Source organism: Sciurus carolinensis, chromosome 4, assembly GCF_902686445.1.
Source record: "Sciurus carolinensis chromosome 4, mSciCar1.2, whole genome shotgun sequence".
Classification (NCBI taxonomy): domain Eukaryota; kingdom Metazoa; phylum Chordata; class Mammalia; order Rodentia; family Sciuridae; genus Sciurus; species Sciurus carolinensis.
Window position 1 is genome coordinate 130,289,191 of NC_062216.1, and position 22,194 is coordinate 130,311,384.

The 22,194-nt window shown below is 38.9% G+C and overlaps 2 protein-coding genes across 3 annotated transcripts in view; one reads left to right on the forward strand and one right to left on the reverse strand.

Moving 5' to 3' along the window:
* Lgr5 (leucine rich repeat containing G protein-coupled receptor 5) overlaps window positions 1-7,187 on the forward strand; it is a 67,158-nt gene extending 59,971 nt beyond the window's left edge. For both annotated transcript variants that reach the window (XM_047549448.1, XM_047549449.1), the window contains 4 exons: window positions 167-292; window positions 1,292-1,437; window positions 3,015-3,098; window positions 4,440-7,187. In XM_047549448.1, the coding sequence (XP_047405404.1) occupies window positions 167-292; window positions 1,292-1,437; window positions 3,015-3,098; window positions 4,440-5,527 (1,444 nt within the window). In that variant the 3' untranslated portion in view covers window positions 5,528-7,187. The remainder of the gene's footprint in view (window positions 1-166; window positions 293-1,291; window positions 1,438-3,014; window positions 3,099-4,439) is intronic.
* Window positions 7,188-13,456: 6,269 nt separating this feature from the next.
* Window positions 13,457-13,798, reverse strand: LOC124983949 (transmembrane protein 14C-like). The gene has a single exon (XM_047551650.1). It carries the CDS (start codon window positions 13,796-13,798, stop codon window positions 13,457-13,459), a length of 342 nt encoding a protein of 113 aa, XP_047407606.1.
* Between the last annotated feature and the right edge of the window lie 8,396 nt (window positions 13,799-22,194).

Genomic DNA, 22,194 nt, shown 5'->3' on the forward strand with positions numbered 1-22,194 from the left:
TACTTTTACCATTAAGAGTAAGGACTCAAAAAAAAAAAAAAAAGTCTAAAGGATGCTGCTTAGAAGTTTTTATTGAGCAGTTTAATCATCTTCAAGGTTGCTTTTTTAACCCAAACATTTTATGCTAACACAAACTAAAAGCTAATTGTCGTTTGATGTTTTGCAGGGACCTATCATCCAACCTCCTGTCGTCTTTTCCTGTAACTGGGTTACATGGTTTAACTCACTTAAAATTAACAGGAAATCATGCCTTACAGACCTTGATATCATCTGAAAACTTTCCAGAACTCAAGTGAGTTTGTCATTAAAACTAATAAGATACGTTTGTAGTCATGTGAAATAATAGACATGTTATAGTGGTTTTCTAAATTTATGAGGTCATGAGACACTTTTGAATTGCATTTCATGCCCTCAAGTCCCCCACCCCTGGACATGGTTAGGACAAGCCCTGAAGTGGGATGAGGGCAACCTTCTCAAAGATGCCTCCCAGAGTTACAAAGTTCATGGAAAGAGTTTGAAAACCATTGATCCATGGGACATAAACTAGGACATATAATTAAAGAACATTATAACATTATGGTACTCTGTTTATAGATTTTAATTGATCTAGCTTGTGTTTATGTTATAATAAAAGGTGCTAAATGAATACTTGTTTGGGGAAGTAGTGTTATGCTTATTAGCAATAAAGAAGTATCTTGAAAGATTATATATATATATATATATATACACATATACATATATGTTTTAAACACAATACTTTTTAATATACTTTCAATATCATTAAAGCAATACAACCCAAAAGTTAATTTGTAAAATGGAAGAGAGAAAAAAAATCTAAAAAGTGCCCCCCCAAACATTTTTGTTTTTTCTTTCTAAACTTTGTTTTATTTATTTTTAATGATTAGAATCAAAATGTGCATAGACATTTATATCATGTCTTAGTTATTTAACTCATGTTACATCATAACATTACCATAATTTTCCTATCATTTTTAAATCCTTTTATTATGGAAATTTTCTATCATGTGAGTGATGGAAGTTGACTCAGACAGTTTCAGCAATTACCAACATTTTGTGGTGATAATTTTTAGTAACTCCACTATTGTTGTAAGTAGCACTGTAATGAACATCTTTATGCATATACCTTACATTCAGATTATTTATTTAGGCTAAAATCCAAGAGTAGAATTGTTGGATAGGAAAAGACAAATACTTCATTTGATGATCCATCTTTCAAGCTGTGTTTTTTGTTTTTTTGTTTTTTTGTTTTTTTTGTCTCGTGCTTCTAAAGGATTATAGAAATGCCTTATGCGTACCAGTGTTGCACATTTGGAATGTGTGAGAACATCTATAAAATTCCCAATCAGTGGAATAAAGGTGACAACAGCAGTGCGGACGACCTTCATAAGAAAGATGCTGGGATGGTTCTGGTTCAAGGTAAGTCCTGCTGTGTGATGAAATTGTGACTGGAAAAGTCTAGAAAAGTCATAAACAGATCATCTGAACTCAGACCAGTCCTTATGTAAACAACCCAGCAAGCTAAGAATCAAGTCCCCTTTAGAAATACTTGCAGAGAAAGAGAAAACTCCCTTGGGATTTATTCTAAAAGTTCATCTGTTCTGTTCGTGAATTCTTAACATTTATATTTATGGTTAGATCCTCCTTATCATGCATTGTCCTAAGGGGTCATTACTGACATCAGTATTTCCATAAACTTTGAGAAGGGTACCATCCATCCCTGTGGGAAATTTTTTCAAACATGCTGCTGAAACTTTTTCTTCAGAAGACAAAATCTATTTTTATTCTTGTGGCCTGGGGTGATTCCTTTGTATTTCAACAGAAGGGCTTAAGAATTCAACTTCTTATCCAACTAATTCTAAATCATTCTCCCTGCCCACCCCCCACACAGGTTAGTCAGGAAGGTGGAGTGAGATAATGTCTGTGAGGCCCTTGGCTCTCCTTGAAGTAAGACGTTACTTAGACAGACAGCAATGCACCTCAACCACACCTGTGGTGATGAGGAGTTGCCTCGGGCAGCACCCTCTCCTTTCCCTGCCAACCCTGCGAGTTTGCACAGAGTTTGAACAAATGGGCCACTCATTCTTTAGCCCCTAATGATTTGTTGTTTCCAAAGCAAGTGTGATTCAGTCTGTTTTAGGATTACCTTAACATTTCTCCCTGTGTGCGTATTGACTTAATGAGCTGATATCTTGGCACTTTTTTTTTTTTTTTTTTCTGTTTCTGGGCATAGCATGTGTATTGCTCTAGTTCTTATTTTTGTTTTTGCTCTTTTTGCCTTATCCATTCTAATTACTATTACTTTCTACTAGGCACTGTGCTAGACCCTGGAGGTCCACAATAAACTAGAGAGATAAGGTCCTTCATTGAGATTATTTTCAAGAGCAGCGATTCTCCACCCTGAGCCCCCTATTAGAATCACACAGAAGCTTTTTAAAAATATTGGTGCCCAAGTCCCACACAAGACCAAATCCACAGATTTAGGAAAGTGTATTAGATTGTGAATCTCCTATTTCATAAATAGCTAAACCATGCACCAAATAGTTACTTTTATTTGCTCTCTGTTACACAGAATCTCCCAGGAAGACTGAAACTTACTGTCCCTGATTCTCCCTCTTGTGCTCAGAGAACACAGCCCAGAACATCTGCACTGTGGCTGAATGGATAGGCCCATAGTCTTTCTCTAATTTAGGTTAGTAAGAATTGAGGCCATCAAGACCTCCAGGGAACAAAAACAGAATGAGAGTGCTTATATGTTATAACCCAGAGTCAGGGATCACTCTCCCTCACCCCTGGAACACTGTCATAAGAGCTTGAGTAGAACCTAACTTTTAATAGACTTGCAAGAAAGCTAAAGCCCAGGGAAAGGTAGGTTGTCTTGCCTTCACTTCCCTTTGTGACAGATCCTGTCTGGAGGGTGACACAAGATTCTCTTCCCTGGAATTTGGTCCCTTGAAAAGAGACAGAACTAATCATTCCAGGTCTTCTTCCTGCAGATGAGCATGACCTGGAAGATTTCCTGCTGGATTTTGAGGAAGACCTGAAAGCCCTTCATTCAGTGCAATGTTCACCTTCCCCAGGTGAGAGGCATCAAAACTGCCCAGCTGTAGTATCCACTATTGATTCTGATGCCATCAACACTGTGGCTAAACTTCAGAACCAAAATCCAGTCCACCTTGTGGCTCATCAGTGTCCCTCCTGGCAGATGAGGTGTAAAATACTACTAAGTGTTCATTCCCTGGAATTGTTCTCCATTGACAAATGGAATTTTTGTGGGGAAGTTATGATTCAGGTCATAGAAACTAAAGAATCAAGCATATAATTAGAGGTACATGTTATTCTTAAACCAGTGTTAGCCTTTTAGCCTGAAATGGCTTGTTTTATATCATCACTGACTTTTTTTTAAAGTGATTAAATCTTCTCTTACATAAGTAACTTGGTGAAAGCAAATAATAGTTTTTATAAATGAGTTTTGTTGGTTTTTTTAAAATAATTCACTAAATTGTCCTGTTTCCTGAAATAGATGAGCCAGTTGAAAAAATACAACTGGCAATGGTTAACATTTTATTTTCAGCAATTAGATTGTGTCTGTTCCCTGTGTTTGTCAGCTTTCTATAACAAAATACCTGAGATAATCAACTTAATAAGGGAAAATGTTTATTTTGACTCATAGTTTCAGGCCATCGTTGCTTGGCCATATTGCTTTGAGTCTTCTGCAGCACAGTATATCATGGCAAGAGCACATGGAGAAGGAAGCTGCTCATCTCATGGTGGAAAGGAAGCAAAGAGACAGGAAGAATAGGGGCCAGGGTTCAAATATTCCTTTCAAGAGCATTCCCCCAGTGTCCTAACTTCGTTCTACTGGGTTTCACCTCCTAAAGGTTCCACCATCTCCCAACAGGGCCACGAACTGGAGACCAAACCCTCACTACAAAGGCCTTTGGGGACCATTCAAGATTCAAACTATAGCATTAAACAACAAATGTCAATCTAGAACTAAGATGAGATTTTCATGAAATGTGTATTCACACCCCCCCATACTTGATATCCTAATGTTATGAAGTATTTCCCTAGGATTCTCATTTTCCTCCTATGGAACCTTATTGAAGCATTATGAAAAACATGAGGATAGGATATCTAGCTTTTCACCTGGATCCAACACTGCTGTATTTTGGAGACCTTTAATCAAGTGACTGAAGGTCCCATTTTCATTCCATGTGTGCATGAGTACCTGGTGCGATCAGTCAGGGCTGCAGAAACTCCAAGGTGATCCCAACAGTGGTTTGATAAAGTAGAGCATGCCATTCGGTACTCTGGGTTATGATGGCTGTAACTGACCTCTAAGAGAAACAAAAGGACAATTTGGCAAGAGTTGTCAACCCTAACTTGAAACACGGCCTTTTTCTTCTTTGAACTTTCAGGCCCCTTCAAGCCCTGTGAGCACCTGTTCGGTAGCTGGCTGATCAGAATCGGAGTGTGGACCATAGCAGTTTTGGCCATTTCTTGCAACGCCTTGGTGATTTCAACAGTGTTCAGATCCCCTCTGTACATTTCCTCCATAAAACTGTTGATTGGGGTCATTGCAGTGATGAACATGCTCATGGGTGTCTACAGCACTGTGCTGGCCGCCGTAGATGCATTCACTTTTGGCAGCTTTGCACAGCATGGTGCATGGTGGGAGAATGGGGTTGGTTGTCAAGTCATTGGATTTTTGTCCATTTTTGCTTCGGAATCATCTGTCTTCCTGCTTACTCTGGCAACCCTGGAGCGTGGGTTCTCTGTGAAGTGTTCTGCAAAATTTGAGATGAAAACTCCTTTTTCTAGCCTGAAAGCAATTATTTTGCTCTGTGCCCTGATGGCCTTGATCATCGCTACAGTTCCCCTGCTGGGTGGCAGTGAGTACAGTGCCTCCCCACTCTGCCTGCCCCTGCCCTTTGGAGAGCCCACCACCACTGGCTACATGGTGGCTCTCGTCTTGCTCAACTCCCTTTGCTTCCTCATAATGACCATCGCCTACACCAAGCTCTACTGCAACTTGGAGAAGGGAGACCTGGAGAATATCTGGGACTGTTCCATGGTGAAACACATTGCTCTGTTACTCTTCACCAACTGTATCCTTTACTGCCCCGTGGCTTTCTTATCCTTCTCCTCTTTGCTAAACCTCACATTTATCAGTCCTGAAGTAATTAAGTTTATCCTTCTAGTAATTGTCCCACTTCCTGCATGTCTCAATCCCCTTCTCTACATCCTCTTCAATCCCCACTTTAAGGAGGATCTGGGGAGCCTGGGAAAGCAAACCCACCCCTGGACAAGATCAAAACACCCGAGCCTGATATCTATTAACTCAGATGATGTTGAGAAACAATCCTGTGACTCAACCCAAGCCTTGGTAACCTTCACCAGCGCCAGCATAGCTTACGACCTGCCTTCCAATTCTGTGTCATCGCCAGCTTATACAGTGACCGAAAGCTGTCATCTTTCATCTGTGGCATTTGTCCCATGTCTCTAATTAATAAGTAAGAAATTTTTTTTCAAAAGTTAGAAACTTGAAAATGTGAGATTGAGGACATCAGAGCAGTAGCTAAGAAGAGCTGAATTGAAACTAGGTTTAAAAACCAAATAAGGGCTGAAGTTGTGACTCAGTGGTAGAGCACTTGCTTAGCACGTGTGAGGCACTGGGTTTGATTCTTAGCACCACATATAAATAAATGAATAAAATAAAGGTCTATAAAAAATTAAAAACAAAAACAAAAGCCTCTCAGTGTGAAAAAGCTGATACCCACTGATACTTGAGAGTGAAATATGAGTCTAAATACTACTTGTATGTTGTTCAGCTAAGAGATAAATCAATCACATTATTGAAATTGACCCAGATCAAAAAAGAAAATTGAAACGTTCTTCAGTAAGAGTCTCCATAATTTTAATTGCATTCTCTTTAAACTCACCAAGGTGAGTTCAACTGGGAAGACTCACTTGCTTATAAAATGGGTTTATTTAAACCCCAAAATCTCTTGAAAAATGGTTGAAAGCATTGGGAATGTGGAGGTTTGGAATAGCCTACATTACTTATAAAAGACTCTGGCCCACGGGATTTCATTTTTAAGGACTACATGGAGATACTTTAGTCTGCCTTTCAGAGATGATCCTTCCCACTCATCAGTCTTTGGAAAATGAAAGGCAGTATTAACTCATCCATAGTCGCATTACTTTTACAAATACTGGGTTTTACAAATCAGCACTCTGCGGTTTCACCCTTTATGGAATAAAACCGGTTACAAATATTTTGAAAGGCAAATTAATTGAAATTCTTAAATCACTCCTGAGGCAATCATGAACAGGTGAAATTCGTCATGTCTAATTCACTTTTAAGTCCTTGGTGTCCAAAGCTCAGAAAGGAAGTCCATTGCCAGCAATGGACGTACCTACAAAAGATAGCAAGCAATATGGGATTATTTTTAAATTTCTGATTGAGTGCATATTTTTTGCAAAAGATTTTATCATTGATTCAAATGGATGTGCACCTTAAGATAATAATCAAAAGCATACATAACAAAAATTAAGTCCACCCATAAAACCTCTCACATATGTATCTCTAGTCCCTTTAGCTACAATGTTGGACAATCCCTTGGACTCAACAGAGACTTGGTAATATTTTATCTTGTTTATTTACCTTGGTTTTAGCTACATTATCTCTGGATCAACCACTTGATGTGAGGAACATTATTCCTCTGCTTATTCCATATTAATACATGTGATAGATATTATAAGAGACAAATTATTAAATATGAAGTCAAAGGATTAATTCTTAACTTCTCTTATCCTACATTAGCTTCATTACACCCAAACCAAAAAGCTATTAGGTAGATTTATTTTTATATAAGCATGTTTATTTTGATCAGATGTTTTAAATTGGAATTTAAATAAATACATTTATGAGATGTTTTATAAGATGTGTAAATATAGAACTGTATTTATTACAGTAAAGATTCAGTTACATTAAAGACCATGATAATAAACCATGTACAGTGGCATAGACTTCCATATATACTGTTTCTCTGTCAATTTACTTCAAATTCATCAACTGTGTGTAATATATGTAAATATATAATACTTGTAAATAGATTCCTAATTTGCTTTTCTATTGGACACAAAATAAATTTGTAATAAAATGTGTGACTATAAAACAAAATATCTTCATGTCTATTTACTGAACTTACAGGGAGATATACAGTCTCCTAATTTTTTAATTTGGGGTGTTAAGTACATTTGCTATTTACACTCTCATACTTTAAATATATTTGACATTTTAAGAAATAAATCTTTCATAAGAACAAATTAAAATATTTTTGCTAACTCCTGGATTGATAAGTCATTTTGTCATGACATTGGTAAAGTGTATTGTCCCTACTGCTGGTCTGGATTTTATAGTCAGAACTTACACTGGTCCCAAACATTTTTTGCAATCAAAGAAAAACACACACACACAATTAGAAAGAAATGCACGAATAATAAACCAATCTTAAAATATTCAACGTGGACATGAGTTTCCTATAAATTCTTCCTTTAATGCAAACATATGTCATGACCATGTCAAGGTCAAAACAATAGGACATGTGATTCTCAGGGTACAAAGAAATCCACTGTGAGTTGGAAATCCCAGTAAATTTCCAAAAACATAAGAAATGAAATTATTTTCCTAGACACCTGTGCCAGACCCTTTCAATTTCAGTAGTGATTGCTGCTCTCCCTGTATGGGTTGCCAAATGAAACAAGAGTTCTGATAGCAGGCCCAGCAGGATCCCCAAGGTGGCTGACACTGTGTCCCGCCCATCCACCAGACTTAACCATGTTTTTTAGCCTAAACCTAGAATGGTTAAGCTTAGTTAATGAGCTCTTACTGTACAGTACATGCTTCAGGTAAACCAAGGATTCACTCTTCTTAATCTCACTCCTCAGCCCAGGCAGCAGAAAACACTAGAGAGCAAGGTATCTTGGTCTTTCTTCTCAACATACTTGTTTTTTGGCATCCAAAGTTAAGAACAAGTCCTGGCAACCCCCTCCTGTCTCTTCTGCTCCTGCTCAGGAAAACACAAGTCAGTAATGTAATTAAGAGAAGGAGGAGAAGAAGAAAACATTTATATCCACTCTATTTTCTTTAAAAATAAATCCACAAGCTTTATTACTTTATTAGCAAAACAGTAGTTGAAATACACCTCACACAAAACACTATTACGTGTCTGAAAATAGCTTTCCACTACACAATACAGCACGCGTTGAAATTACATCTACAAATAAATCTACAGTGAGGAAGAGAGAAATATGTCATAGAGATAGACTGAACTACAGTAAAAGCAATGTAACAAATCAAAGGAACATAAAGGCTATGATCTAAACTAGAGTAAGTGGTTAACAAGTTTATGGTTTCAAACATGAATTCATTCATTCAACAAATATTGTATGCGGTGCTGTAGGCACTGGGGATAACAAAACAAAGCTTAGAATTTGCACTCAGTGGAGTGGAGGTCAGTAACAAGCTCATGTCCAGCAATTTCTGATAGAAACGTGTGAAAGAACGGAAGCTAATTCAAACAGCATGAGGGAGCCAGGCACGGTGGTGCACGCCTGTGATCCCAGCATCTCTGGAGGCTGAGGCAGAGGATCACAAGTTCCAGGCCAGTCTGGGCAATTTAGTGAGACCCCCATCTCAAAAAATATAAAGGGCTTGGGATGTAGCTCAGTGGTAGAGCACCCCTGAGTTCAATTCCCACTGTCCAAATAAAAAACCAGACAAATAACATGAAGGGAATAACAGGCATGCTAGTTTTATGTGGAGCTCAGAAAAATTCTCTCTGGAAAGATACCTTTTATACTGATTTTATTTTTAAAATATTTGTCTTTGGTTTTGCATTCAACCAGTTGCATCAAGAAAACTCATCATTTTTAGTTCCTCTGTTCTTATGTCACAAGCTATTTTGAATGACATCTTAATAGAAAAATATATGAGCTGGCTGTTACTGCACATAATTCTTTTTCTCAACTGTTCCTGAAAGGAAAAATCATTCTTATATGAAATGGAAAACATCTTTTCATTTAGATTTGACCCAAAATAGAAAAACAAGGTAATAGTAAAGGAAATAAAATTAGCAATACCCTTTTCATTTAGAACCAGAAGAGCTCTAACATCTGAAAAAATAATGATGTCCTGCTTCTTTTGTTAATCTTACAATTACATTTAGCTCAGGGGCCCATTAACCAGCACGAGAATGTCTTAGATAAATAGATGGATCTCCCTGTGACCATATTTGTTCCACTCAGGTTCTTCAGCATTTGGAAATTTTATTTTATGGTTAAACTCTGCAGATAAAAGAGATGATCGCTCTCTAGGCCACTGAACACTGCTTATTTTCTCTGTCAGGCTCATGGGATTTAAAATACTGTTAGGATGTGATAGCTTTTCTTTGCAAGAGAAATGGCTAGTATGTTACCACACCTCATTACCTCCTTATGAATGTATCTAAAGGGGTTAAACAGAGAGGCTGGGGATGTAGGTCAGTGGTAGAGCACTTGCCTAGCCCATGCAAGGCCCTGAGTTCCATTCCCAGAACTGCAAAATTAAATAAATAAAATGAAGATACTGAACTCAGATTCCACACTAACTCATTCACCTCAAATACAAATTTCAGCAAGTCTGACTCCTGTCGGGTGGATGATAAAACTTTAGCTTGTTTGGATGCAGAAACTGTTCAGAAACACGTGTTGAGTTGGAGACGCACAACAGAATACAAATGATACTGGGTAGGGAAATGATATCCATCTAAGAATAGTCAAAGAACATGGAGCTTCACCTGGAGAAAAAATAAGACTAAAGAAAAACATTTTAGATATTTGAGTAATTGAAATTTACTAAGTGCTTTCCAAAAGTATGAACTCATAGCTTGGTCAAATAGTAAAATGGTTAAACCCAGCTGCCAAATAGACCTGGGTTCAAGTACTAGTTCTATTACTCTCTGTGTTAACTTTGGGTAAAGTATTTAATTTTTTCAGTCTCAACTTTCTCCTCAGTAAAATAGGAATAAACCACCAACTTTAATGGGTTGGGAATATTAATAATTCCACGTATGTTAATATCTCAGCATAGCATCTGCAAAGTAGCAAATATTTAATAAGGGGTTACTGTCTTTCCCCACTTCCCAACAATGCTATAGAATGAGCAAAGCAGGCTTTATCAGGTGAAAAGGCAAAGGGAAAAGTGAATTTCTAAGGTCAAAGATGAGGAACTAGTACTAAAACAGGTTCTATTTACTAGCACCTGAAAACCAATCACAGAGCAAGTCAGCTCTATGGATTTCAGAGAACAAGAGCCAACTGGTGAACAACTTAGGGAGACCAAATTAAGCTTACCTGTGGAATATTCATTCAGCAGGTGTCTTGGATACTACTACATCAAGTGAGAAGCTAGATTGAATATCAGTTGACCTCCCAGTTCCCAATATTCTAGATGAATTCTTGCTATCCTTCTCCGAAGAAATGTCAGACTTAAGAAATTGCTGCAGAAGGCAGAGACTTTAAATCTGCATTCTGAACCTGGAGAGCATAGTTCTGTGTCATGAGGGGGTGAGCAGTTGGTCCCCCCAGTCTGGTGAAGAATAAAGACCTGGGATTTAAACTCACTTATTAGAGATCTCAGTAGAGTACCAGGCAAGCTCCTTCATTTTTCTAATTCTTGACTAATGCTGATGTTTTCCCTCAAACTACTAATGAAATATCAACTCTGTTACAACAGGTTACAGCAAGGTTGAAGTCTGTTCATTCTGCTTCTGTCTCTCCCCAGGTAGTGGGAACAGCTAAAAGTCAAGTAAGTCAGCGTCATATCTCAAAATCACAGAAATACCAACACTAACAGGCAATAAATAGAAAAGTTGCTTCACAATCAATCGGTTTTTCTCTTCAGCTGTGTAAAGTCCTTGTCTATCTCTCCATTTTCTGCCTGCCTTTCTTCTTCTTTCCCTTCTTTTTTGATCCCAGGTTGTAAATATTAGAATGCTTAAATGAAATATTCCATAACTGTGGCTAGTTAGGCTCTTTTGATCATAAGTAAGGAAGGAAAATAGAACGTTAGTTGGAGGACACCTGTGGCAATAAAGAAAAAAAGATGGAAATCTCTTAGGTAGTCAGGGATGACAGAAGTGGGGCCTCAGGACCATAACATGGGGCGTTGGAACAGAAGGTTTCAACCCAGCCCCAGAATAGAGTGTTCTTCTTATCCCTGGATATGGTTTGTTCCCACCAAAACTTCTCTTAAAATTTGTCAATAGAATGGTCTTCAAAGGTGGTGAGAGCTTTAAGAAGTGATTAAATTGTTGAGAGGAATTAATGTCTTTCTTGAGGGAATGGGCTCCTATCACAAGAACCATGTGTAATAACAAGTTTGGCTTTGTTAGTTTTCTCTTGTCCTTCTACACATGCCCATTTGTCCTTCCACTGTCCACCATGAGTTGAAGCAGTGCAAGATCCTCACTGGCACCATGCTCTTGGTCATCCTAGTCTCCAGAACTATAAACCAAAATAAATTTTTCCTTGGAAATTACCCAGTCTCAGGCATTTTGTTATAGCAATAGAAAATGAACTAAGTCTAGAACTAAGCTAGAAATGGGGCACTGCTATAACAATATCTGAAAATGTGAAATCAGTTGTAGAATTGGGTAGAAAAGAGCAGAAGGGTTTGAAGGAGCAGGCTAGAAAAAATAGGCTACCAGAAAGGGAGATTCTGGTGAGGGCTTTAGAAGACAAAACGATGAGGGAAAAATCTGGAACCTCTAAGAAATTACTGAAGCAGTTATGACCAGAATGCTGATAGAAATATGGACAGAAAAGGCCATTCCCACAAGGTCTCGGGTGAAAACGAGAAAAGTCTTATTGGGAAACAAAGCAAATTGCAAAGAACTTGAGTGTTTTGTGTCTGTACCCTAGAACTTTGTAGAAGGCAGAACTTCAGAGCAATGAACTAGAATTTCTGGTGGAAGAAGTTTCTAAGCAAAATATAGAAGGAGCTTTAGGGTTACTTTCAATTACATATACTAAGATATGGAGAAACGGGATGATTTCAAGACAATTTATAATTAAAAGGACCAGAGTATAAAAATTTAAAGAGTAAAAATCTGAAAAACGATGCACGAGTGAGGTCAAGCAAGGTTTGTTTTTCAATATTTTTAATCAGTGCATTATAGTTATACACAATGGTGGAATTTATTATTACATATCATACATGCACACAATATTAAAATAGCAACTGTTTGTTAAAGAGATTAACACAGATAGAAGGGAGTAAGGTTCTATTCATCAGTATAATGGAAAAAAGACCCAGAGGAGTTTCCAAAGTCTTTGAGGCTGCTCCTCTCATTAAAGGTTCAGAAGCCTAGGAGAGTAGAATTTTTCCAAGGGACATACCAAGTCACTCCACAGGCTCACAAGTGGCCCCAGTTGTGGCTCAGACTATTACTCTGATGCATGCAACAGAAAGCCTTCATGGTGTCCATGTTCATACACTGCTAATTACATAGTTTATAGAATGCACAGGCTTTATGGGCATAGCTTCCTCTCCCTAGATTTCAAAGAATGTATCAAACTTCTGGGATCCCAGGCAGAAAACTGCCACTCACAGACCCACCGCAGAGAATTTCTAATGGATTGCCTACTAGAGCTGTGGAAGATGGACTGTGACTGAGACCACAGAATGGGGGAGCTACCAGCAATGTGCAATGCCTACCTGGGACAGCTGCAGGTACCAGCACTCAACTCCAACCTGAGACTGCTGCAGCATGAATGAAGCCCCAGAGACAGAGCTGACTAATGTTTGGGGGTCCCAACCTCCAACGTGTCTAGGAGGTGTATGGCACATGGAGAGAAAAATTATTCTCCCACTTTAAAACAAAATGTCCACTATCTTTGGTTTTGGACTTGTTTGGAACCCATCACCACTTTCTTTTTTATAGCTCCTTTTTTTATTTATAGTAAAATTTATTTTCACTGATATCTCATTTCACATAATCTCAATGTAGGTCTGTGCTGTAAAATGAAAAAAGAACACACCTCTGAAATCGCATTGCCAGACTTTTTCCACACTGTTCTTTGAAGTAGGAAATAGGACTTAGGATCCCCAGTGTTGATGCCTAACGCTTTACCCCCTGATTTCATCACTGACACAGAACTGAACCACACAAGGGATCCAATAAGCTCTTGTGCTATATCCTTGCCACCTCTGAAGGACTGTGACAGTAATGCCTAATTTTCCCCCCAATTAATTCTGTGTTGTTTTGGTTTAGTTTCTGAAGTAAAATGTCAGTGTGTAAATGTGCTGCACTTCTTTCCCATAACATACTGAGAACAGTGGAAGTCTGAGATCTCTAATTCTTCATGAGTCTGGGCTGGGATGGGACCACTATGGTTGGGGTCTATTCAATATACTTATTCCAAGTTTGGCAACCATCAGCAAACTGGCCTCTGCAATTAAACCCACAGACACAAACTTTCCAGAATGGTAGAATCTCATTCCCATGATGCCAGTCAAGGTTCCAGAATTAACTAGGAAAACCCAAATGGTCCTGGGATCCTGAGATAGCTCATAAGCACCCAGGCCTGCTAAAATCCCAAAGAAGAGGTAGGTTGCCAGGGATGGCACACTACCTGCTTTTGCATAGCCAGTGATTCCACCAGTAGCAACCAGGGCTGCGTAGCCAAAGCCAAAATAACGTAAAGGCACCATTGGGCCAGTGTTCTGCATTGCTCTCCCACTGCAATCAAGAAGAGTCTACACCAGGTCTGTACCTGTGAACCAAGGACCCAGCAGCTCCCTCGAAGGTCTGACGGTGGGAAGAGGCGCACAAGCCACAGAGCGAGCAACAAAGGTCTGAATCAAGGTCTGGAACGTCATGGAACACACTCGGCCTTTTTTATATCTCTTTTCGAATGGCAAGGTCTACGCTATGCCTTTCCCACCATTGTAGACTGGAAGTAGAACACTCACTCTTATTTCACAGTATCACAGCTGAGAAACATTTTCTTCTCACCTATTTTTGATTCAGATGAGACTTTGGACTTCTGCACCAGTGTTGGACTGAGTTGAGACTTGGGAATTATTGGGATGGAGTGAGTGTATTTTGTATGTGAAAGAGACATGAAGTTTGGGGGACTAGCAGTAGAATGCTATGGTTTGGATATGGTTTGTCTCCACCAAAACTCAACTCAAAATTTAATTGCCAATATAATGATATTAAGAGTGGTGAGAACTTTAAGAGGTGATTATGTTGTTGAGAGGAATTAATGTTTTTCTCACAGGCATGGGCTTATTATTGGGAGAGTGGGTTGTTATAAAAATGAACTAAGGGGGCTGGGATTGTGGCTCAGTGGTAGAGCACTTGCCTCCCACAAGTGAGGCACTGGGTTCGATTCTCATCACCACATAAAAATAAATAAATAAAATAAAGATATTGTGTACATCTACAACTAAAAAATATTTTTTTAAAAAAATGAACTCAGCTTCTGCAGATTGTTCTTGCTTTCTTACACATATATCCACTTGCCCTTCCACTTTCCATCATGAGATAAAGCAGCACAAGACCCTCACTGACATGATGCTCTTTCACTTCCCTGCCTCCAGAACTGTGAGACAAACATCTTTTCTTTTAAATTTATCCAGTCTCAGGTATTTTCTTATAGCAACAGAGAGCAGACTAAGACATCTTAAATTTATGGATCTTTCACCAATATGGTGACACAGTTTTTCTTTGTCTTTGCTTCAACCACTTCTGTTGATACCAACTGATCATCTCTATTCTATAATTTTTATCTGTGGCATAGCTTTGTTTATTTTACTTGTACCTATTGGTTACTTCAGTACATTCCCCCACAGGGTTTCCTCTCAAAACATTTTCTTACTACTAATTGCTCTGCCTTAGTATCTTCCAATCCTACTCTAAAAGGGAAAGAATCTGGTTGATTATTGTTATCCCTGTGGTGCCAAGTTCTGGGGCTGGGCCATCTGGGAGTTGGGGAAAGAGTCACTGCTAAAACTGTACAGACTGCTCCTGTGTCACAGAACCCCATCTGATCCCATTAATCATGGTAGTGATGGGGGCTCAGAGTCACAGGTCAAGGCCTTGATTGGCTAAACTTTTCTCTCACCAACTTCTGCAGATGACCAAGGACAAGTATCTTTTAGAAGTTTCTGGTGCTAAGAGGGTCTTTATTGCCCTTTTCTATACACATGACTCACTGGCAGACTAAATGTTTATGTCCCCCACAATTTGTATGTTGAAAACTAATCCCCAATTTGGTAGTACTTGGAGGTGGGACCTTTGGGAGGTGATTAGGGCAGAACCATCATGAGCAAGTCTAGAGACCCTATAAAACGGACCCCAGAAAACTTCTTCACCCCTTCTGCCATGTGAAGACCCAGCAAGAAGATGGTGTCTATAAACCAGGAAGTAGCGCTCACTCCCGCCCAGACACCAATCTTAGACTTCTAGCCTCCAGAACTGTGAGAAATAAATTTATGTTGTTTATATGCCTCACAGCTAATGGTATTCTGTTTTAACAGCTCAAATAGTCTAAGACAGACTAATTTTAATTTTTCCTACTAAGGAACATAGATTGGGATTACTGTCTAGTCCATGACTCCATATTTGCAATTACTTTCCAGCCACAAATCCTATCAAGTCTTGACCCAAACCAGAGCTGTCAGATTCTTTTTCCTAAGAATTTCAGTTAGGACACTAACAAATATTAACTCATTCAGATCACAATGAGAAGATGCTTGAACTAAAAAAACAGACTTTTGACTGTCATTGACACCATGAGAAGCCAAAATTATGTTTAAGTCTTAAGAAGCAGAAAAGGTTACTGTGCTGAGAAAAACCCAAGAATGGGGTAGTAAGCAAAAAGAATAGAGGAAGCCTAGCAGCTCCATGAATGATAGTTTCTAGAAATTCTATTCCTTGGTTAGTTTGGCCATGGTTTTTATCCTGTTCTTAGATGGCCAGGAATTTGTCTATTTTATCTTTTCAATAAACTCTTTATACTTGAGCTAGTTTGAAAAATTTTGTTGTCATTATTGTCCCTCACAAAAACCCTCCCCAACTAAAATGCCCAGTCCCACAGTCCGAAATGTTTTTAAATCTAGCTTTATTCTTTCCTCCATGTGTAGGAAAGGTCTTTTTACGCCCTCTCCTCCAGCTCAGGTACAAGTTCCACTGGCAAGGGAGAAATAAAGTAGAGAAACATCGAGCCCTCCACAAATCATCATTCACTCCCCATTTGCTGTGACCAGTTACTCTCTTTGTTATATCAGATATATTTGTATGACATTCAGAACAAAGCAGGCATTTACAAAAACACAAGCAGCGCATACAGTTTTTTTTTTTTTTTAACTTTAAAACCTATTCTAAAAACTTCCTTTCTGTTCTCAAGGAGGAAGTTTGGGCAGAGTGGTGAGTTCAGTGTCTCAGTCAGACAGCCCTCTGGCGAGTGCCAGCATCACTATCACCAGCAGGGAGACTGCAGGCATGCAACTTCCTCTACAGAGTGGGAACGACAACAGAACTTATAGCTTTTTTCCTCCCTAAGGAGGAAACAAAGGGTTTAGTACCTTGGAAGTATTCGATAAATGTATCACCATTGCTAGGAGTTTGGGATGGGCCCCCAAAACAGAACTTCTTTTCCATGCCTTCTCTTTAAACCTCATGAAAAACAGGACAGGCAGTAGGGAAGATGGAGGTAAAACATCACCTATGTGATGGATCAACCTGATAAAAATTAGCAGGGCTTTTACCTGCAGGCAAGCAGGCTTCCTCATGCTTAATGAGAATTAGAGAGGGCATCAGTCCACCACAGGCCTCCACACATGGAAGTATGTTTCTATAAAATAACACGGAAGAACAGAGCCCAATGTAACCTTCTTGGGGACAGTAATGAAAGAAAAGACTGAGTTCTTCTAAATTCTAATAAGACACATTACTAATGTCTGCTGTGGTTTGTCCCCAAAGAGTCCAGGTGTTGGAAACTTGGTCCCCAGGTTGGGATACCAACAGAGTTAAAAGGTAATGGAAGCTTTTGAGGAAGGGCCTAGTGGAAGGTGATTAGGTTGTTGGTGCTCTCAGAGAAATCATGGTTTCTCTGCTCTCAGAGAAATCATGTAGTTCTCGAGGGCCCCAGGCTAGCTTCCTGCAAGAGCTGTAGTAGAGGAATCCCCTCAAATGGAAGGAAACTTCAGGAGGGTGAATAGAATGTCTCCCCAGCCTTCACTGTTTCAGTCTTTCAACTTTAACTATTAGACAACCCAGAAACCCATGATTAACCAGGAATGTGACTATCCTCTCAGAGGAAGTCCATCTACTGTATATTGAGGCAGTTTTGTTCCCATTTTTGCAAAGTGGCTCCCTGATAGCAGCCACAGCTTCTTGAGATATCTTCCTGAGACCACTAGGGGCAGGGCATTTGGTCTTTAGAGGGCTCTGTGATGTTACGTTTCTAGAAGGCCCTGTCTCTCAGCTTTTGAATATTCTAGGCTTGCTGAAGATCAACGAAGTCTGTATAAAAATACACTCATTGCCTCTGTTAACCTCAGTACTATGCCTAATTACAAACAGCCAAGGGTTCAAATCTCATGTGGGTTTGAAGGGTTCCAATAAATAGCATCCTTTCTCTCAACCAAAGTTCTAAAGAAGTGAGAATTTGAAAATAATAATAATACAAATCAATCTGTTACATTTTCCTAATAATAAACTTAACATTGGTACCCACTGTGGCTTAAATATCTTGGCAAGTGAGCTTTCTGGAGTCTGCTATATTCTCTTCCCACTCACCAGTAGCATTAGCTGATCACAGCCTCCCCACACAGAGGAGAGACTCTAGACTAGTTTTCCCAGGGAGCAGCAGAATTCGTGGTTTCTATGGACAGCCTACTTCCAACTTTTAAAAAGAAAGCAAGGATTGTGACATCAATGGAAGTCCCTCTGCAGAGGACAGAAGAACTTTTCACTGTTAATACTTCTATTTTATTGTTAAATATATTTCAAATGATGTTTGCCTGGGGAACCCAACCCACTGTAATAGTTATGATGAGGATTTGATCCATGCTAGATATGTGTTAGGGGCTTTATATACATGGTACCTTATTTAATTGGGACACAAGCCCATGAGATGAGCCTTGTTATCATTTCTATTTTCCAGATGATGAAGCTGTAGCACAAAGGCTTATTAATTTGCCCAAGATCACTTGTCTGGTAAAGAGTGAAGATGGGTCCTGGAGACATTTCTGTTAACAGCTACCTTAATGATTATCAAAGTATGGTCCCTGGGAACTTGTTGGAAATTCATGTTCTGAGGCCTTGGTTCAGTCTTACTGAATCAGAAATTCTGGAAGTGGCATCCAGCAATCTGTTTTTTACCATGCCATCTAGGTGATTCTGGTACAGGCTAAGGTTTGAGAGCTACTGCACCCTACTGCCTATAGGAGCACGGTATTAAGGAGGAACTAATGAAGACATCACTCTTAAGGCAAGGGAGAACAGTTAACAAAGGGAAAAGAAAGATGGTCACTTGAGTCTAGAAAAAAGAGGAGAGGCCAACGGAAGAAATTTGATTTTACACTAAAAAACGTTGAAAATGTTGACTATAATGCATTGACTAGGAGAAAGATTTACTTGGTAAACATCTCTATCTTTGTTAACATTTGCCTACAAAGAATTTTAGGTTAATGTAATTATTCAAGAAACATTCAGAGTGGTGACTTTGAGGGGCAACGTAACACAGTAACTGAGCATTCACATTCTGCAGCCAGGTAACCTTGGTTCAAATCCTAACTCCAACCTTTATAGGATGCATGACCTTTGGCAAGTTTATTTCCCTTTCTCCAGTGTGCTCATCTATAATATTGAGTTGATAAAATATTTACATTATACTGTATGTCAACAAAGTCCACCTTCCAATTGCTACTGTCTGCATATCCATGTCTCCCCAACATTGATATGTTGAAATACTAACTCTCAAGATAACATATTAGAGGTGGAGGCTTCAGGGAGGCTCTGTCCTCACTAATGGGATTAGTGTCCTTTTTAAAAGAAACCTCAGGTCCCAGCTAGTTAGCTGGCTCTTTCACCAGATGAGGACATAGCTAGGAGTTGCCATCTGTGAGAATGGACTCCCACCAGACACCAGCTCTGCCATTTCCTTGATCTGGGGTTTCTCAGTCTCCAGAACTCTGAGAAATAAATGTTGGTTGTTTTTAAGACACCCAGTTGGTGGTATTTTTTGTTGCAGCGGCCAAAAGAGAAGCAAAATCGTTATGGTGATATGCAATTTTTTTTAGAAAACTTTTCATTTTCACTGGAGGGATTTGCTGTTAATAGGTATCTGACATTTATCAGAATAACTTTTTAAATTATAATCTCCATTTCATAGTAAGAAAATGATCTTGCTTGACATTTTGACCAAAATATGCTAATCACCGGGTGTGGTGGTGCATGCCTGTAATTCCAGTGGCTTGAGAGGCTGAGGCAGGAGGATCACAGGTTGAAGCCAGCAATTTAGCAAGGCTGTAAACAACCTAGTGAGACCCTGTCTCAAAATTAAAAAATTAAAAGAGCTTGGAATGTGACTCAATGGTTAAGTGCCCCTGGGTTCAATCCCTGTTTACCTCCCCAACAACAACAAAAGAAATAAAACCAAAACCTTGCTAATCACTGAGGTTTGCTGGAAACAAGGAAGTGGCCCACCAAAAAAAAAAAAATAATAATAATAATTTAAAATCCTGTACTTTTTACCCAAGGCTTTTTTTCTAACAAGAGCAGAATTGGCCCTCTGGGGTACAGAACGTCCTTTGATCTAAACTAGACAAAATGTCTTTGTTTCTGAATAACATAACTTCATTTCCCAATGGAAAAACAAGAATTCCTGATATGTTGTTTTCTTGTAATAATTAGAAAAAGATTGGGTACTTGATTTTTGCCCATTATAATCTTTGGAATATTCAGCTTTTCCTCTAAATATCTGTGTAATAATATGAAAGAAAGTTTAAATATTTTTCATGTTTGACTGGAGGTCCCTAAAACAGTCAAAATTCAATGGAAATGAACAACTCCTCTTTTATACAATTTATTTTTGTGATTTTAATAGTTTACAGACCAACAGATTTAGAGTGTATTGGGTTGGTTTAGTGTAACAGATTGCATAGTTTAAAGACACCAAACTGATGAAGAAGCAGGTAACATCAATTAAAGAAGGATGCAGTTTCATTTCAAAGGGAAATGGTACCAAAGTAATGGAAGCTTATTTACTATTTGCAGGCCTATTGATAACAGGAGTTGCAAGAGTTGCAAAAGCTTTTCCAATTTTTTTTTTTTACTCACCATTCATTAATTCTTGGCTCAACATCAAAGGTCAATCTTTGACATGGGAGGGTCAGAATACCCAGGAGATATACCCTGTTTAGAGGAATAAATTTGACCTCTTACAAGTTAAACATCCTTCCCCAATTTTTATTTTATTTATGTTTGTTTATTTGTTTGTTTTGATGTGGTGCTGAGGATTGAACCCAGTGCTTCACAGGTCCTAGGCGAGAGCTCTACCACTGAGCCACACCCCAGCTCACACTTTACAGACTCTTTTGGAGAGTGGGGGTTACTGGGATTGAATTCAGGGGCACTCGACCACTGAGCCACATCCCCAGGCCTATTTTGCATTTTATTTAGAGACAGGGTCTCACTGAGTTGCTTAGTGCCTTACCGTTGCTGAGGCTGGCTTTGAACTCGACATTCTCCTGCCTCAGCCTCCCAAGTTGCTGGGATTACAGGTGTGCACCACCACACAACTCCTTCTCCAATTTTTGATACAATTATGAAATAAAGGATTGCTGGGACAGCTGCTGTATTCAAATATTTTGGAATATGAAGGCTGTCTTCACTGAATAGGTGTTCTTTGCTTCCATTCTCCTCTGCCTTCCCCCATCCAATTAAGACTAAAATCCGTTTCTGCTTGCACTGGTAGCCCTACAAGTAGACTGAACATCTGTGTGTGATCTGCAATTCATACATTGTCTCAGCTCCCTTTCCATAGGGACTAAATAGGCTCCCACCTGTGCAAGTTGCATCTGAATCTATTGGTGAGTTTTGTTGCTCAGAGAAAAGCACTTCCATCATTGTAGCAGTCAAGTTCAAGATGGTCTCTCAATAACCACCCGCTGTTATTTGCATTGCTGCATGATCTCATTTCATATAAGGGCTAAGCTGTGTGAACAATAGATATGATGGTATGTCATTTCCAAGATTAGATTATAAAAGACTGAAACTTCTCATTTTGGTTCTTTCCCTGTCAGCTTACACTGGAGGAAGTCAGCTGCCCTGCCATGGAGCCACTGAGGCAGAGCTAAGGAGACATTCATGTGGGGAGAAACTGAGGCCTATGAATTAGCCACATGAGCCTCAAATGACTGATAGCAGCCCTGGCCAATAGTTTGATACAACTACATATGAGACCTTTGTCACACTATGCTGCTAAGCCACTCCTGGATTCCTGACCCACAGAGACCTGTGGTATAATAAAGCTGCTAAGTGTTAAAGTAATTTGTTACATGGCAGTGAGTAACTAGTAGAACTCTCCTGGGAACAAGCAAGGAGCAGTGGTTCACTTAAATTTCAAGAGTACTTAAATATTTAAAACTCAGGAAGTCAGAATTACTCCTTAGTGTTTTAAAGAGCACTAGTGAAGATGAAGATTAGTGTTAATTTTGTGTTCCTGAAATGTGGCAGGCACATATCTCATTTATTATACCTCAGTATCCATGGGGGTATTGGTACCAGGACCCACTTGGATAACAAATTCAAGAATGTTTAAATCCCTTACATAAAATGGTTTATTTGCATAAAACCTACATATATCCTTGCATATATTTTAAATCATCTCTACATTACTTACAATATCTAATGCATGCTCTGTAGTTATTCTGCATTGTTTAAAAAATGATGAGAGGGCTGGGTTGTAGCTCACTGGTAGAGTGCTTGCTTAGCACATTTGAGGCACTGGGTTCAATCCTCAGCACCACTTAAAAATAAACAAATAAAATAGAGGCATTGTGTCCATCTACAACTAAAAATATATTTTAAAAAAATAATAAAAAATGAGACA